This window comes from Gasterosteus aculeatus, chromosome 9 (genome assembly GCF_964276395.1).
Source record: "Gasterosteus aculeatus chromosome 9, fGasAcu3.hap1.1, whole genome shotgun sequence".
NCBI classification, from domain to species: Eukaryota; Metazoa; Chordata; class Actinopteri; order Perciformes; family Gasterosteidae; genus Gasterosteus; species Gasterosteus aculeatus.
The window spans coordinates 9,307,126-9,324,251 of record NC_135696.1 but is presented as its reverse complement, the minus strand read 5'-3'; the positions used below and the strand labels follow the sequence as shown (position 1 = coordinate 9,324,251).

General features: G+C 45.1%; 1 protein-coding gene across 23 annotated transcripts in view; it reads right to left on the bottom strand.

The window, feature by feature from the left end:
- Positions 1-696: 696 nt before the first annotated feature.
- The window catches only part of add3a (adducin 3 (gamma) a), a 67,727-nt gene continuing 51,297 nt past the window's right edge, over positions 697-17,126 (bottom strand). For 10 of the 23 annotated variants that reach the window (XM_040187404.2, XM_078080461.1, XM_078080463.1 and 7 more), the window contains 13 exons: positions 16,945-17,096; positions 16,466-16,546; positions 13,497-13,646; positions 13,171-13,314; positions 12,642-12,740; positions 11,559-11,735; positions 10,180-10,437; positions 9,482-9,586; positions 9,309-9,395; positions 7,972-7,995; positions 7,222-7,345; positions 4,570-4,662; positions 697-3,481 (listed from right to left, as the gene is read on the bottom strand). In XM_040187404.2, coding sequence (XP_040043338.1) covers positions 3,231-3,481; positions 4,570-4,662; positions 7,222-7,345; positions 7,972-7,995; positions 9,309-9,395; positions 9,482-9,586; positions 10,180-10,437; positions 11,559-11,735; positions 12,642-12,740; positions 13,171-13,314; positions 13,497-13,646; positions 16,466-16,546; positions 16,945-17,096 — 1,745 coding nt within the window. In that variant the 3' untranslated portion in view covers positions 697-3,230. Of the gene's footprint in view, positions 3,482-4,569; positions 4,663-7,221; positions 7,346-7,971; positions 9,001-9,308; positions 9,396-9,481; positions 9,587-10,179; positions 10,438-11,558; positions 11,736-12,641; positions 12,741-13,170; positions 13,315-13,496; positions 13,647-16,465; positions 16,547-16,944; positions 17,097-17,126 lie in introns of those variants that run through there. The other 13 variants (XM_078080470.1, XM_078080471.1, XM_078080467.1 and 10 more) reach the window with 4 other exon arrangements.

The window sequence follows — 17,126 nt, the reverse complement described above, 5'->3', positions numbered from 1 at the left end:
GTTCCAGAGCGCTTTTTTTTTTTTTTAACTCATCCATACACATCAAAGTCTGCTCTTTTTTCCGCCGTGTTTCTTGGACTTGCAACCCACTGTGGCAGTAACAACACTAAGTGGAAAACCATTGTTTTAAAGGATGCTCTCAGGTTACACAAGTTTACACTGTAAACAAAATGACAAACAGTATTTGCAGTATGCCAAAAACAAAATACATCCCACACTGAAGGCTGCTTTCTGGCACTGTGTACCTTCTGAATGAATATACTTCTATACAAACCGCTTCTTATGTTCTCCTCTGTGTCGGTTTGCCATGCGGATATCACTGGGTCAAGAGTTGTTGTGCTCGCTCTTCATTTCACAACACGACTGCTTCAACGTTTCCCGAGCCTCCGTTATGAGCGCAGTCCTCACTGTCACACATTACGTGCATTTAATCTCTGCCATGAATGAATTACGACTTCCTGATTAAAAGGCTTGCGCATGCATTTAATTGTTCAGATATTTGAACATCTGGAATGAAGATTTCAAATAAGGCACCAGTGCTTTTTTTTCTGCTCATTTAACAGCAAGTACTGTATTTCAGCATAACGCAGAGAGGAATGAGGGGGAAATGAGTGCGTATGGATTATGTTGAACTTAAAAGCTGTTTTGAGGAATGACGCAAATCGTGATGAAACAAACATGAAAGATGAGCTTCAGTTTCTTGAAATACAGCTTTATTTGTGAATGTACACTGATTAGCAATACATCTAAAAGCAACTCCATTAGATAACCATTTATATAGGATTTTCACAGCTCACAAAGTAGCTCGGCTCATTCTGGCATGCCAAAGCAAAACTCGTTATTTTTTTTTGAACAGAAAAAAGGTGGATAGAGGTCATTTGTGAAGCAAGGTGCAAACGGAAAGAAAAAGTGGAGAAAATAACAAGGATCCAATGCACCTTCAGTTCACCTGCGAGCAATTTGCTCATAAATGGTTTATAAAAAATGAATTTAAAAAAGCCTAGCACCCTTTGCAAACTAAACGACAAAAGGGTACTGTGAGAAACATGGAGGATGAAAATAAGATTTCTGGGAGGAGCGATTGTATGAAAGAAAACAACGCTCTGGATGATGAAAATATGGTCCGTCAGTGTCAAGTTGTCCCCACACACGTGCATATATATATATATATATATATATATATATATATATATATATATATATATATATATATATATATATATATATATATATATATACACATACACTATACTGAGCCATTTCACACAGCTAAACATGTGTCCCTAACCCTCCCCCCAAATCCAATACTTCACATTGCTAGCTGGGATATTGGTACATCTGGTTAAACTGCCATGGGGAGGATAAGTGGCAACACGTTACACTTTAGAGAGTTCAACTGTGGGTCATCCGACAGTTACAGCACGATTGTTTTTACTGGAGAAGCTGAAACGACAACCGGGCTCCGAGAGCAATCAAAAGATAATAATAAAAAAAAGATGTATATATACGACCTCCTTGTAATATTCCAGGAGGAAATGAATGGCGAATAAAGCCGCTGTGGATGCAGCGACTGAAACAGAAACAAAGTCTGCGGGAACCTGAGGGGTGTCGATGCAGTCACTGGGGAGATAACAGCGCTCTTTTTTTGGGGTGTTTGAAGCCCGAGCAGGCGGACGCCAATGGCAACCTTTGTCTCATCATCAAAAATAATGGAGAAAAATCATTTGAATATTGCTTTAAAAAAACAAAACAGGGTAAACTAGAAATGTGTCACCGCTCCGCAACCCGTGACTCATTTCAGCCGGCGCCCGCAGACATTTTGACATGCTACTTCGACACTACACTTCCTGTTTTGTTGAAGTGGAGAGTTCTCGTGTGCGACACCAACGAAAGACTATTCTTTCCTGCTTCATTCGACTCACTTTCGGGGTCCTGACCTTTCTCAGACGCCATTGCTTTGCTTGCTACTTGCACAACTTTTATCAAATGACTTCACAATCTCCTTCAGTGGTGAAACCACTTGCAACTGAAATGATTTATATACCACAAGAAAAGTGCAGCACAAAAAAATAAAAAATATATTTAGTTAAAAATCTATAGCCAACATTTCCAGTTTTCATATATCTGTGTTATAAAGTAAATTTGTGTACTCTGCATGTTAGAATATAATTTCAGCATTCAGGCATCACTAAAGAACAAAGTCAGGCATATAAATTCAGTTCTTGCAAAAAGAGAAAACGTGCTTGACGGCTGCAATTCTCTGCAATTCTCTGCAAAAGCTTACGAACGAGTACAAAACAGAGTGGATTAATACCAAATTTGTGTTGAATAAAAAAAAAGATCACATTTCATGAGATGACGAACTACGCAGGGACGCTCTGCTGCAATGAGATTGCTTCTTGGTTTTAGTTTGGCAACAACGTCGAGATCAAGAGTGGAAGATGTGAAAATGCGACATAAATAAATTGAGCGAGTCAGCGCCTTTGCAATGATGTTAACGTGATAAACCGCCAGCCTTCATCCTCACATTGTTGTCCAGTCCAGTTTCAACCCGCTCTTCTAGTTCAACCAAAATCAGCCAACGAGACGCTTTGCATCAGAAGGCCGTGAGAGAGAAAACCTCTGAATCAACACCAGCGCTTGGCTCTTCATCCTGGAACCAGTTTTCCAGTGTGACTTCAGATGTCATGTGGCCTCTCGGTCACGTGGCCCAGATGTAAAAACAAAACCTAAAAAACAAAGGGGTTCTATTTGTGCAGTTAAACGACACTCGCTGCCACGTAATCGTTGGATCCAATTGTACTTTGAAGCATGAAATATGCTGCGTGGTTTCCAGTTCTAAAAACACAGGAGGGGCCAGTTATTCAGGATCAAGGAGCCCTGTTAAGAGTACCGCACAGGTGATCACGTGTGCACACACGCAACACCCACCCCAGACCCCCCAGATGTGCTGCAGCTGTAATTTGTGCACCCACATGCCGAACCCCAAACTTCATTCTCGTCTTCTTCTTTTTTGTTGCTACGCTTGATAACCGTTTTTTTTCTCTCCATCTGAGTCGTTCTTCTTCCTTTTGCACATAAAACCTTTTGTTAAGAGATTTGAATAAAATGATAACACATAAAAGGGCGTCGCAGACGGAGACAAAATAAAAACACAGACATGAAACACAAAGACGGGGCTTCCGGCCCTCGTCCCTCTTCCTCGGCGCAGACGGCCTTCCTGTCTGCTCTCAGGCCTCCGTCTTCTCTTTCTTCTTGTTCTTCTTCAGGAAGGACGGCGTGCGGAACTTCTTCTTCTTCTTGGTGCCGGGCGACTTGGAGGGCGAGCTCTCGGGGGACAGCGCCTCCTCGATCTTCTCGCCGGAGCGCACCGTGATCTCCACGCTCTCCGCGCTGGTGGTCAGCCGGCTGACGCGACTGGACAGCTCCTCGTCCGCGGCGCCGTGGCCGTCTTTGCCGTTCATCAGGGCCGCGTGGTTGGCTGAGGGAGGAGATGTGAGATGGAGGGTTGGGTCGAGATCACGAGAGGAACACTATACATTTTCATAGGACTATTTAATGCTTCACTGTGCAAATCTGGCCAAATACTGATACTATTAGATCTGTGCGTTGAATGCTTCACGAAAAGAGACGTGGCGTCCTGGTGCTCTACATACATTTCATAACATAAATGCAAAAATGTTCACAGAACAGAGCAGAACAGGGCGTCACATCTCTTTCTCCGTTATTTTTGCCCCCGAATGAAAACACGCGACACTCGACCTGGTTTGAGCGCGACTGCGGGCTCACCTAATAGCGTTTCTTTTTTTTAGGAAATACGTTTCCCCACAGCCGATGTGCTGAGGCGAGTTAACTGTTTCTCATTGCGTGATTTTGCATTTTTGGTGCAAGTCGGCCACAGACAGGAAGTCGATCCCACAGAGTCACTATTTACAACCTGTGAGGAGGCCGCACTGATCTCGGTCTCTGGTTCGATGCACCAACCGGCCTCCAGTGTCACACACAGACATCTCTTGGTTCATCGATTAGAGACGATCGACCAAAGAGGCAAACTACTCAATTCCCCATAAATCACGTGACACCGTCGAGCTAGTTGTTTGACACACAAGGCAACGGAGAGGCAGGCGATCTCGTCCTGGTGTGAACTCCATTCGAGACTATTAACAACAAGTAAATATGTACATTCTGAAAATAATTATTTGATTGACAGCAAAAGGTTTTTGGGGCGGGACAGCCGCCTCTGAAAACCAAAAGCGATCAGCAGTAATGTAACATTAGTAAGAAGTAAGAAGAACGTTTGCTTCATCACTTCTCATGGGTACGGAAAAGTGTTCATCCCAACATAATAATGGACATTATTGCAGTTTCCTTATTGCGGACCTACGAGTTTTCACAGGAAAAATCATTAGTGCTGTACGAAGGCATAGGACGGATCAGTAGTTTAGGCAGCGCATGCAAAATTAACAATCAATTTGCCCTCTCATGCGCGCACTCTGAAACAGTGAAAGACACGGAGCAAAGCAGTTAAGATCATTCTGACAACGTCCCCCCTCTCTGGGTGAGCGATACCTTCTTTAGCCGGAGTGCTCTGCAGCGACTGGGTGAGAGACACAGACTGGGAGAGAGTGGAGCCGTCGTCGGAGGTTAGCTCGTGTTCTCCATCTGTGGAGGGGTGGGGGGGGGGTGGATGAGAGGATTGCAGGCCGGTGTAGAGGATTGAAGCAGTGGGACGACAGCAGGGGTGAGTGGGATGAGAGGATGGGGAGGGGGGGATTTGGGATGAAGGGTCATGGGGGGGGGGGGAGTGGGTAGGTTTGAGAGATTAGTGATAACACACATGTTAGAATCAGGCCATGCACAGCTGCTTTTCCACAAAAATTCCCCAAATCCTTGTTGGTTGTCTGTTATCCATTTTTTTCTGGTGTCTGTGCTCTGTGACGTTTCTTTGCTGCCTTAATGTCGCACTGACAAACAGACATTCCACTGCATCACTCGTTATTCATTATTATGTTGTCCAAACTTGAGGGAAATACAAATACTTACCACTCTACTCGGAGTAAAAGGCTTTGGGGGGTTTTATGTTGTGGAGCCCTTTATATGCATTTATTGGCTCTTTATGCAACGAAACGAAATGATCGCTACTTGTTTTTACATATTTTAATTTTAACAACGTTTGTACACACAAGAGAATGTGAGTGTCCCCCCCCATTAGTAACTTCACTAGTGTTGAGCACTGATTGGAGTGAATAAATGCCTTTTCCATTATCCCTTTGACACGTTCACTTGCACATTCTGGCTGCTGAGGAGTCTCACTCGTTCTCAACAGCCGAGTCGGTGCAGTGCGAACATGTTCCCTGTCAAATGTTACACGCGCAAAGAGGAGATCTGGAGAGGGAACCAAGTTCAAGGTCCGGGCGTCGTTTTTAAATAGAGAAAGAGCTGCATGGGTCTCATTGCGTGGAAAATGACGGCCTCCAATGAAAGCTTTTCAAACTATATGCACATTTTATTCTCTAAAACAGTCAGTTTTGACCTTTAATGTTAAAAAAGATCACACTTTACAAAGCTTATACCCAGAGGGGGCTGGACTACTAATTAGAGGGTAAATCTGTGTGTGTGTGTGTGTGTGTGTGTGTGTGTGTTGCCCAGGCATATATGGGGCCATGACAGACGGTCTCCAGCTTGCATCCAGATTGGCCATCGGGGGATTTGAGGGCCTGTGGAGGCAACAGTGTCATAGCAACGGGCTCCGCTCATGTGGCTGGTGTGAAGACCTGCTGTCTGTTCGGTCTGCCGTCTTTTATAGTCATACCGGCCTCTCGTGCGGTACATGTGCACATGCACACGTGTGCACCTCACGCGGACGGCCGACGCCGTTGGACGCATGTGCACACACCTTCGTCCGTTCCAACATGGCAGGACTCCGTGTGTAATTAGGACTAGGGGTCAACCCTCCCCCCTCGCTATATGTTCACTATTGATTCCGCCCCCTCCCCCGCCTGTCTGAAAAACCGTGGGACAGAGGGATAATATGATTAGCATTGACAATACTGTGTGTCTGTGTGTCTGTTAACACAGATGAAGCTGCAGGGCGAGGCCCTCGTGATAGAAGGTGTACGTGTGCGCGTGGCTGTGTGATACCCGAGGCGGTCAGTTAGAATACTAGAGCGCGTCCGCCTTATTATTAACAACCAAACTGCTGAGAGAGCGGAGAACAAACCCATCACACGCAGTGATCAATCCGCGTGCAAAGGAGGAGGGGAGAACAGAGTTTCCAGCTTTTAGAAGGACGGATTTGTTTTTGAGTTCCGTATGAAATCTGCTCTTGCGGTTTTTGCAGATTCGGAGCGCTTGAAAATGTCACATGGTGCTCGTTAACAAGTTTAACAGGATTCAGCAGAACGCGCTAACATCTGGCTTTTAGGGTCCCGTCCTCGCTGCAGTTGGAAGTCTGTTATGCAAGTGAGAGGGCGGATGGAGCGCACTCCATGTGGCCTGACACTCGTTAAGAGGGAGGAATCTGCTCGCTTGGAGACTTCAGGTCAAATCAAATTGATTTTATGGCATTAGTATAAGGAATATCTTAATGGTCTATTGGGCAACAGTACGTGTCTGCACAGATGGGTTTTGCATTTATAGCTCAGAATGCAATAAAAAACAAAGAGAAATGAACTGATATCTGTGATTGATCAACATGGATGTCAGCAGGCTCTCATTCCAACTGAGAGCACACATCCTTTAAAGAAAAGAAAAAGACCTGCAAGTCGTTCAAGTCTAGGGTGAAATCTGTCCGGCTCAACCTAATCTCTTCCTGGGACCTTTGAAATGGCTTGAAGTGGCTTTGTGGATTGATTATTGATTAATTAGTAATCTTGAAACATGTCAAATAGAGTTGTTAAATGAGCCATCAGAGAGTTGCATGATTGTTTGCTGCCCACACACAAAGAACATTGAATGCAAGTCACTGAGTGTGTGTGTGTGTGTGTGTGTGCTCGTTCATCTGTGCCAGAGTGAGCAGTCCATATGTCTCGCAGTGGGACTGGGCCCTTGTGGTTTTTGCAAGTTGAGCGTGAAAGTATTCCAAAAAAACAAATCCACACACCTACGAACCAACGCAAACACACCAGTCCACTAACTCATGAGTTTGCATGTTCTCTCAAGTGTGTGTGTGTGTGTGTGTGTGTGTTAATGCATGTTTGTGTACACCTGTGTGTATCGTACCACCGGGGCTTAGATGTCTCCTCTCCACGTTTGTGTAGTACTCCTGCATCTCCCTCTCTGCCTGCTCACTGAAGGGGTTAGGAGGCAAGGGAGCCATCTGCTCCTCCTCAGTGGGCACGTATGGCTGGGGAGGAGACAGGGAGAGGGGTGAGCATGGGAGCACACACACACACACACACACACACACACAAACCAATGTATGCATCAGAGCATAAACGCATGCACACAAACATATTATTTGAACACACAAATCAAAGAAAAAAACCCACATACACAATCTTGAAAACACACACAACTTAACCGTGGCTGCTCATAAAAGATAAAAGCGCCGACCACATCACAAAACTTGTATAATCACCGACCAATTAGTCTGCAAACCGAGATCTTTTTCACAGATTGTGGAAACATAAACACCAAGCATGACACACACACACACACACACACACACTAATGCAATTAACACTACAGGGGCGCCGTCATACACATAAAAAAAAATGACACGTGTGCACAGACAAAAAAGTCAAACTCAAGAAGTCAACCACAAGAAAAACGCCGAATCCAGTTTCGTCTACGACGAAAATAAAGCGGATGAAATTGATTTGGTGTCAATCTTTAAACACCACATTAATAAACACATGCAATATGTTGTTCCAAACGGGCAGTAAGGTGTCAAATGAATTCAAACAGTCAACAAAAAAAAATAAAAACACCATGGCAACGACATACTGTAAAACATTTGTGGATATTTACCAGAACTTTTGTATGCCCCAGATCCTTCAACACAAGACCACCACAAAAGCATCAACATCAAAACCTCTGCATAAGATATTTTCACCTCAATCTTTCCTGTGTATGTGTCACCTTCTATCGACGCCTTTATCTGGATAACTAAGTACTGCTATCGATTTACTGGAGGCTCCAAAAGGTTCTGCCTGGCCTCCACCTAGTGGTCGAGCGGTGTCACTACGGCGGCTGTGCGGCCGGGCGACGTGCTGAGGATGGCGATTAACGCAGCGGTGTTTCCACTTTAGGTCATTGCTCAAAAACCAGTGATGAGGGAAACCCTGTACTGTTGGTCCGACAGGCAATAAAGCACTTGCTGCCGACATAAAGACCACCACGGGACCCTCTTTGTAGAGCAGAATGAAATTGAAATGCAAAGTTAAGGTCTCTGACTCTGAGGACAAAGAAATATTGAAAAGCAGCTTCTGTTTATGATGTCACTGCTGTGTGTTATGTACACATTATGGCCAACATGGATGAATGCTCTCCATGCAGTTCACCCGGATGCGCCGCATGTAATAATTCCTCAGCATTCCCAGAATATAACTGGTGTAGGTGTGCTGATACCAGTTATATGATATCTTGGCTGGTCGATGGTCTTATTCTTACATCTATAATAAAAGAATAAACTCAATTTATAGATTTATAGAGTAGCCTTCATCACGTGTGTAGCAATGCAATGGAAAGATGAACAACCAACATCTGTAGGACAGGATTAAAGTTGTTCATAACACAGTATTCCTTTTATATTCAAACAACCCGACTGTCTTGTGTGAGTCTGATATGTTTCATGGTTCACAGTGCTGTTATCCATTGGTACTGTGCATATATTACTTTATATTTTCTTGGTTTATCTCCTGTACTGTTAATACTTGGTCTTTGAATGGGCACAAACTGAATGAATGAGTGGTTGGACCTGACGGGCGGGTGGATTGGATGGATGTGCACAGTGTGTGGGCGGGAGAAGGACTTCATCTGGCATCGATGCGATTGTTGCTACAAAAAAAATCAAGATATTGTAAAAAAACTATTTTTTATATTTTTAAATTAAAAAATATCCGTAGCTTTGGTGACAGTTAACCTGTAATCAGCTTGGGCTGTAACATAAAACAGTAAAACTAATCTTAATTAATTCAGGTATTTATTATTTATAAAGGTCCATATTGTTGCTCCTTGTGTAGACGTTCAGTGCAGTTTTAACACCTTCTTTCTGCCCCACTGAGTGAACAGGTTGACATCAGGCCGAAACAAACAGAATTTAGAATCCTATTGCCGGAAAGCCCGAAGCTGAAATAAAATCTTACCCGTCGCGGTTCGTCGACGGGGATTCCGGCGAGGTGCTGAGAGCGCGGCCCCGACGACATCATGTCGAAGCGGTTCTGTTCTCGGATCTGTGACAGGACAACACACACGCAGTGATGTCATCGTTTGGGGAGGAAAACAACGCTGACTGAGAGGAGGGGAGAGCTCGACTCACTTTGTTCCTCTTCTGCAGCACCTCAGTGGGGTCCGTGTTGAGGGGGACGAACTGATTGGCGTCCTCGATCCGGATCGGGGTTCCCGTCTCCTCCGCCTTCATCCACTGCCGGAGGAAAGGAGGCGAGGACATGTAAGATCAAACCAAGTAATAACATCCACCCATCACTGTACATATATGCAAATGATCTATTGTGACCATTTCATGTAATCCTATTGATATAGAACTTGCACAAAAGTTATATTTTATACAAGATAAAAAGCATCCAGCGGTGGCCTGTGGGATTCGCCATCATTACTAACATGGTCCCTAAAGGTACAGTAAGATATTTAGTTTTCAAAAAATCTGTATCCTGTGAGACATCTAACTTTGTAGAGCAATACCATCACTGGACTACTCTTTTTAAAATCACCAAGCTAAATGCCTTAAAAGTTCATTAACCGTCACGGCGGAAGAAAAACCCAGGTGTAGTTCAACGCCCGGCCTGTAGATGGCGACCTCCCACCACGCGTCAAACACTGGGGAACCGCTGACAAAGTCCTTTGCAGGGTGAGACTTATGTGACACGCAAACAAACACACATGTGCCTTGATAAAACCTTCGGAAAGAGCGTCGTCTCGGTCCGACTTCACGCCTGCAGATATCAGCAAATCCTTCTGTTCTCTTCTTCTGTCATCACGCACGCACGCACAGCTCACCGTGGTCGTCCGGCTGTTGTAGCGCTCCTCTCCGCCCTCCACGTTGACCTTGGTGTAGCTGTTGGGCGAGTTGAGCCAGCGTGTCTTCTCCCTCTGCTGCCGCTGCTGCAGGAACTTGAAGGGCATCCGCGTGGCGCTGCAGTCCCCGTCCTCCTCGAACATGAAGGCCGAGACCGTGGCGGGGATCTCCACGTCGCTCTTGTGCCTGGGCTTCTCCCGGACGATGGGGTGCCTGTACGTGTAGCCCGTCCTGTAGCCCTGCGGGCAGGAAAACGGAGCCACGTCAAACAATTTGAGTCAGACTTGGTTTTTTGTTTCTTCCAGCACCCTCTACCCTCTCACAGGCCAGTGAGAGGGTAGAGGGTAGGGAGGGAGGGAAACAGGAGTAGAGAGAGAGGAGACAGAGGAGGACAGAGGGGGACAGAGGGGGACAGAGAGATGATAAGAGAACAGACAGCAGAGATCAACCTGTCGTTCCCCCGAGCCGCGTTTGCACTGCGCCCCCCTCAGTGACATTTACCTGCTGAACCTGCTGAACAGCACAGAGTACCGCTGTGCTCCCGGTATTTTCTCCTCAAATCATTTCAAATGACGTCCTCGGTGGAGGGAGAGTTTATGACCTTTTTGTGATTTATAGTGTTTTGGGATGAACGGAGGTTGAGGAGGATCTGGATATTTTCCCAAGGAACTGATGGTGTAAAGTTGTATATACAAGGTTTAAACAAAGTGTCTCCTCGATCTTCAACCATGAATGACGATACCATCTCCATCTCCTTCTCTGATCCAGCCCCCCCTCGCCCCAGGAGGAGGGCACAGATATTTGTCACCTTAGGCTATGAGTTCCTTCCAGGGTTCTGCCCTCAGGTTCTGTCACATGTGGATCAAACCCAAAGACATTTAGCTACATGAAAACGACAGGCTGGAATTCATTTTGTTGAAAAACAACCTCTGAAAAGGCCGGCAGAGCCTTGCTGACCGGCTCGCTAATGTGACCCATTTTGCATTGACCAGCGATAAGATATTTTTTTATTTATGTGTGCACCTTATGGAACTTTGTTTTCAAAAAGAATACTCCTGTTATACAATGTTTACATATTATTATTTGAACGGCTGAGCATTTATTTATTCATTGTTTAATTTAATTTATTATTTATTCATTTTTATTTATTTGATTTTATTTGAACTCCTTACTGAAATTCCTGGTTTCAATTAAACGACTAATGACATGTGATATTTGGCTTTGACTTTGCTTTGACATTTGCGTTCAGGTTTTCTTCCCTTTAATGTGGAGAAAATATCGGGATATATACCGTATATCAATATCCAACCAAAATATACCGGGACATGACTTTTGGTCTATATCGCCCAGCCCTACTCACCAGGTTATCCAGCATCCTCATCAGGGCCTCGAACTCCATCTCGCCAAACTTCCACTTCTGGCTGGCACACATGTTGACAGATCCGTCCTTGGCAACGGTGTGCACTTGTGATTTCAACTTGGCCGAGTCCAGCACTATCAGGTTGTCCACGCCGCCGGCACACGCCATGGCCTTCACCTGCCGTCCACCGGGGACAGAGGGAGAGAGGCGTGACACACAAAAAAGACAAACGTCATAACAACAGAGCATTGTTCAGCCCCCCCCGCAATCTGAAGCTACCACAGCGGCAAGTAATGTACCGTGCTGCACGGGACGTACAGCGACTCACATGGTGGGGGGATTTATTTATGGGAATTAAGCCAGGCTTTGCAGGATGGATTAATGTTTTCTTTTGCTCGACCGCGGAGAGTCAATAGGGAGATTTGGTCTGGCCGTTACAGCGAGGGATGCAATAACATCTCTAAAATCCCCCGTGCACGAGAACAAAGGGACAAGCAAGAGAAAACCGCGCACATGAGGCTAAACCTAAGACAAGCGTTGCCTCGTTAGGATATAAGGTCTATGCATAAGTTATAACTAGTTGTTTCACATTAGCTGAGTTACTCGCCACACCGTTCGCCATCCAGCGGTACAGAATATGATCAGGAAACTCAAAATCAGCGTGTACGGATTTCATATGTGAAGTGTATCTGTATGCTCGATCCGACCTTCCTGAAATCCCTGCTGTCATCTTCGTTTCAGCTTTCAGGCCGGATAAATAAAAGGAAGAACAACCCCCTTTTCTCTAAGTGCTGCCTTGGACAGACATCAACAACCACAAATCAGCTTGTTACTCCCTTCATCACTCCCAATGGCCCGGCTGCAAGACTGTTCAGCCAACATTTGCCACAAGGCAACAGATTATGACTTATGGAGTGTTGCAAAAACAGTGAGTGGGGAAATGTTCAAATTGCGGTCGAAAGACTATATTTAGCGGTAAAAGCTACGACCTGCTGACCTAATACGTGTGCAAGGGAGACTGAATGTGCTGGGAACCAAAAACAGCAGCAACTACCTTGTGTGTGTGTGCATGTGTTTGTGTACCTGGATCTCACAGACATATTGGGCGGTGTACATGTAGGTAAAGGCCTCCTCGACGCTCTCCCCGAGAGCAACTACACCGTGATTCCTCAGCACCAAAACCTGTAACACAAATGATCCCAGGCAGCATTGTGAGGCACAGCAGAACAGTCAGATAGTCTTAAGAGCTCCAAAGACCTAAACCATCTCAACAGGCACAAGTAATTGACTTTCCCAGTCACGGTTTGGCCTTCACACAGTTAAATACACCTGATTTACCGCGATACTATATTTAACCCTTTTGTCAATTATATTTTTGTTCAACAAACCAAACATTATATGGTATCAATAAACGGGGAAACATTCGGAAATCACCCTCATAATTTATTTATAGCTTTGTCTTGCTCAGTGAGAAGGTTGATAACACCTTGTGTCTGTGCACTATGAAGTCAGGAAGGAGAGTGGCATCTTCTCATCGGACGTTTGGTCCGAAGGTGATGAGCTATTCCTTTCACAATGGACGAGCACCGCCTCAAGCGGAGGTTCTTCCTACCTTCGCCGTGGGGCCCAGGGCCTTCTGCAGCTCTTTGCGGTCCTCCTGGTCGTCCAGGCTGCCCTGGTAGCTGTAGTAGGCGATGTCCCCCAGGATCAATGCCTCCTGGGAAATGGGCAGGATGCCGCACTTCATGGATGACACCTGAAGCAGGTGAGAAGAGCGGAGCACAGACCGCCGCTGACATTGAGGTTTGCGGTCTTTGACTTTGAAAAACACCTCTGCAGTGTCCATCTACGCATCGTTACAGCTTTCAGCATTCGCTGGTTAATCAGGAGCGTCTACGGCCGTTTGACTGCAGGCCGGGGTTGAAGGGGGGCACTTACAGCAGCCATGGCGGGAGTTTGCGCGTGCAGGACGCAGCGGATGTCTGGACGCATGGAGTAGATGGCGGCGTGGGGGCTGAAACCCGCGGGGTCGATCCTCAGGTTGGTGGAGCCCTGCTCGATCACATCGCCGAGGATGTTGACCTTCAACTGGGAGAACACAAGCAATGCTTCAAACGCACTGGAGCAGAGAGAGAACAAGCCTAATGGAACGGTGGCTCTCCTGGGGAGGGAGGGCTAATGCGACGAGGCCGGACGGAGGTGCTCTGTTAAGCTACCCATGCCCGGATCAGTGTAATCAAATTAGCATGTGACATACATCTCCAAATCCGCTCCATCACACACAATCAGCGAGCTGGTGACTCTGCAACGTAAACTACGAAGACTGAAGTCAAAATCAATGAGCATCACGGCAGAAATGTCATTACCAGCGATATCCTCCTCTCCAGGAAACCAATGGGAGCGTTACCAGGAAACGTAATACAGTCCCGGAGTCGACATGACGTCCTTTACTTTGACAACTTCATTACCAGCTAGTTAGCGGTTATTAGATTGCACAGAAGGAGAGACGAGCGATGGAGGGAGACATTGAGAAGGAGAGCTGGAGGTAAGAGGGTTTAAATAGCCAGAGTGAATGAGGATGGATAAGAGGACAAGGTCTCCCAGTTAAACTTAATGACACACACCACAACCGACGAGATGAATCCAAGTGTGTGTTATTATTAAAAATGACATGTAATGTAATAATTACGACAGGAGAGGCCATCTTTCATCAAATCTGACGCTAATGAAATACACGTTCAAAGGTCAGTCTCATTTTGTACTGAATGTCTGCAGCGTGAAAAGTCCTAAAGCAAAGGATGAAGCAGGGTGGAGTGCTGCAGGGACTAAAGACAAGGGCTGTGTGTACCACAGGTTGTTATCATCAGCAACAATAAAAAATACAGCTGTCAAAGACATTAAATCGCTTTTTTCTGGTATTTTTGTGGTTGTTCTTTCAATCACAAACTAACACATTCGTTTTCCTGTACATGCTAAACAAAGTATGGAACATAAAGCCGTATGTTTTATGGGTTAGGCACAAGAACGTAGATTTTAATATAGAAATTGAAAAATTAAGACAGCAGGCCGAAGCAACTCAAGCTGAAAATCCGTAAACACGTCGCCGGTGCTGCTCCGCCTTTTATCAGCCATATGGATGTTCGGATGGATGACCGTCTACTGATCCTTCCACCGCAGGAGAAAGGTGAATGGCACCGGGAAAAAAAACTAGGCGATCGAACATCGACCGGTTTGAGTGACGCGTTCAGTACAGTGTTCACTCTGTCAAGTCCCGCCTCCTTTCAGTAAAAAAACCCGCCCTGCTGCTGAGAGGCGTTTCTGACAAACATAGCACTTCTAATTATAAAAAGATGCCAAAGGACCTGTCAGGAGGAATCTGAAATGTGACTCGGTTGGATGGAAAGTACACAATGGGGGCCTGAAGGACATGCAGCCCCCCCAGCAGGCTGACTCCAACACCACCTTCTAATCAATCTGTCGCCACAGCGATCCCGGCAGCGCAGCAGGCCGAGAGAGGAAGAACAAGGGGAGGAGACCAACGAGAGAGAAGCCCAGCGGCGACAGACAGACGTCCAAACACAAACAGACAGGAACACAGTGAGGGCGGTTTGACAACATCAGTTTATCTCAAAAGCTGCAGTGGTCATCGCTCTTATATGTTAAGATACCCGTACAAAAGATGGAGGAGATCCAGATGAACTAAAAATAGGATTTTGGCTTACAGCCTACGTCTTTGTTTTATACAATAACGAGATGCTGGCAAAAAGTGTAAAAATTAGATATCAAACCAAAACAAATCCTAGTAAAACATTGCGAGTCATTATTTCAGTCAGGAAGACGTGAAATGTTTTGGTTACAGTGAGCGCTGCATTGGCACACTGGGTTCTTTTCCCACCAGATGAACTTCCGCATTATATTGCATAAGTAATAATTACACAGGGCTGTCTTTTATTGGGGGATGGCTTGTGAAAGATTTCACTGTAAAAGCGGCATTGTCGACTATGTGACTTATTATTATGTACAACTGACTCTGTTTTTGTCTCAACGACTTAAATACTGGTGAATTTGTGTCTCACTCTTTATATTTGATCTTATTCCTCTTGCACTGTTGCAAGAGGAAGAACTCTGGTCGTCCATTATCGTACTGTCTGCTGTTATGCAGCAACCGCCAGGTCAAATTCCTTGTATGTCTGACATATTATGGCAATGAATGTTTCCAGCAGGTAGCAGGCAACTAGCTGGAACTACACTTCCACACTGAGATTTCTTGCATATCTCTGCTGCTCCTGCAGGTCGAACAGTGAAAAATGTGCGCGTCAGCATGTTTCATCTTCCCACATGTTACACAGGTGTGTGGGTTTGTTTGCACAGGTGTTGAAGATAATGTGGGGTGAAGTACAACAAAGCAGAGAAAATTCTATAAGTGCCGGGTGACTTTTAGGCAAACCTTGAGTAAAGTCCCAAACATAATAAGGGAATTACAGGTGAGTCAGGTGGCTTTGTTAGATATTTCTCCTGAAAAGCATTCAAGGAATGAAGTGGGTGTTACAGAGCTTTAGTGTCAGATCTTTTTTACGTATTTCATACATTATGTATCAAACCAAAGACAAAATATACCGGCCACACACACAAGAAGAGCGAGACTATGAAGAGAACGGAGACACAGACGAAATGGATGGAAATAGACATCTACAATTAGAGGGAGCTCAAATTTAGGGCAGGAGTTGGCACTCAGAGTATTGCACATGTTATAGAACATATATTACCACAGCATGCCCCACGCTAACCTGCTGCTAAGTGAAATTAGCTCCACTGTTTTTGCAATTTTTCTTGCTTTACTGCTTGAATACAATAATAGTTTAATTACTAAAAACTAAATGGCATATAAATGTCAGGAAGTTTCTTACCAGATTTGATGCGGATGCCTCAGCGAATGACAGTCCTCTGGGGATGATGAGGATGTGGTCTTGCTCTTTGCTGACTCGACTCTGAGACAAGGAAGAATCCAATGGATGTAAATCTGACAACATCAGGCTTTAGCAGGATAGAATTTCTTCCTAATTTTTATAATATTATATTTTTTCTCAGGGATGCCATTATGTGAACCCATGATACAGGAATACAGACCCTTCATTGATTAATCATTATTGAATCATTCAACATTAATTCATTCTTTCACACTTTCTTCAGAAACCAGAGCCGTGTTCAAAATATGTCTTTCACTTCTCTATTATAAATTTTCAAAAATAGTTTTACAAGTGAGATAAAATGGCGAGCAGCTAAAGTCGCATACACTATGCGACAAATAGGGGGGTGGCATAGCTGTCAACCCATTTAAGAAGTCAGTCGTTAAGTCGATGCTGCTTACGCTACTTAAGCTACTTACGGTGATGTAGGAGTTGGAGAGGTGGGCCCAGCTGAACAGGTCCACCAGTCTGTACGTGCTGGCCAGCTTACAGCGCGCCAGCTTCTCGCCTTTCACCATCGCGGTTGATTCTACTCCGTACAAGTCGTTGATGGGCGTGACCATCCCCAGACCTAAACAATGGGATGATGTTGTTTAAAGGG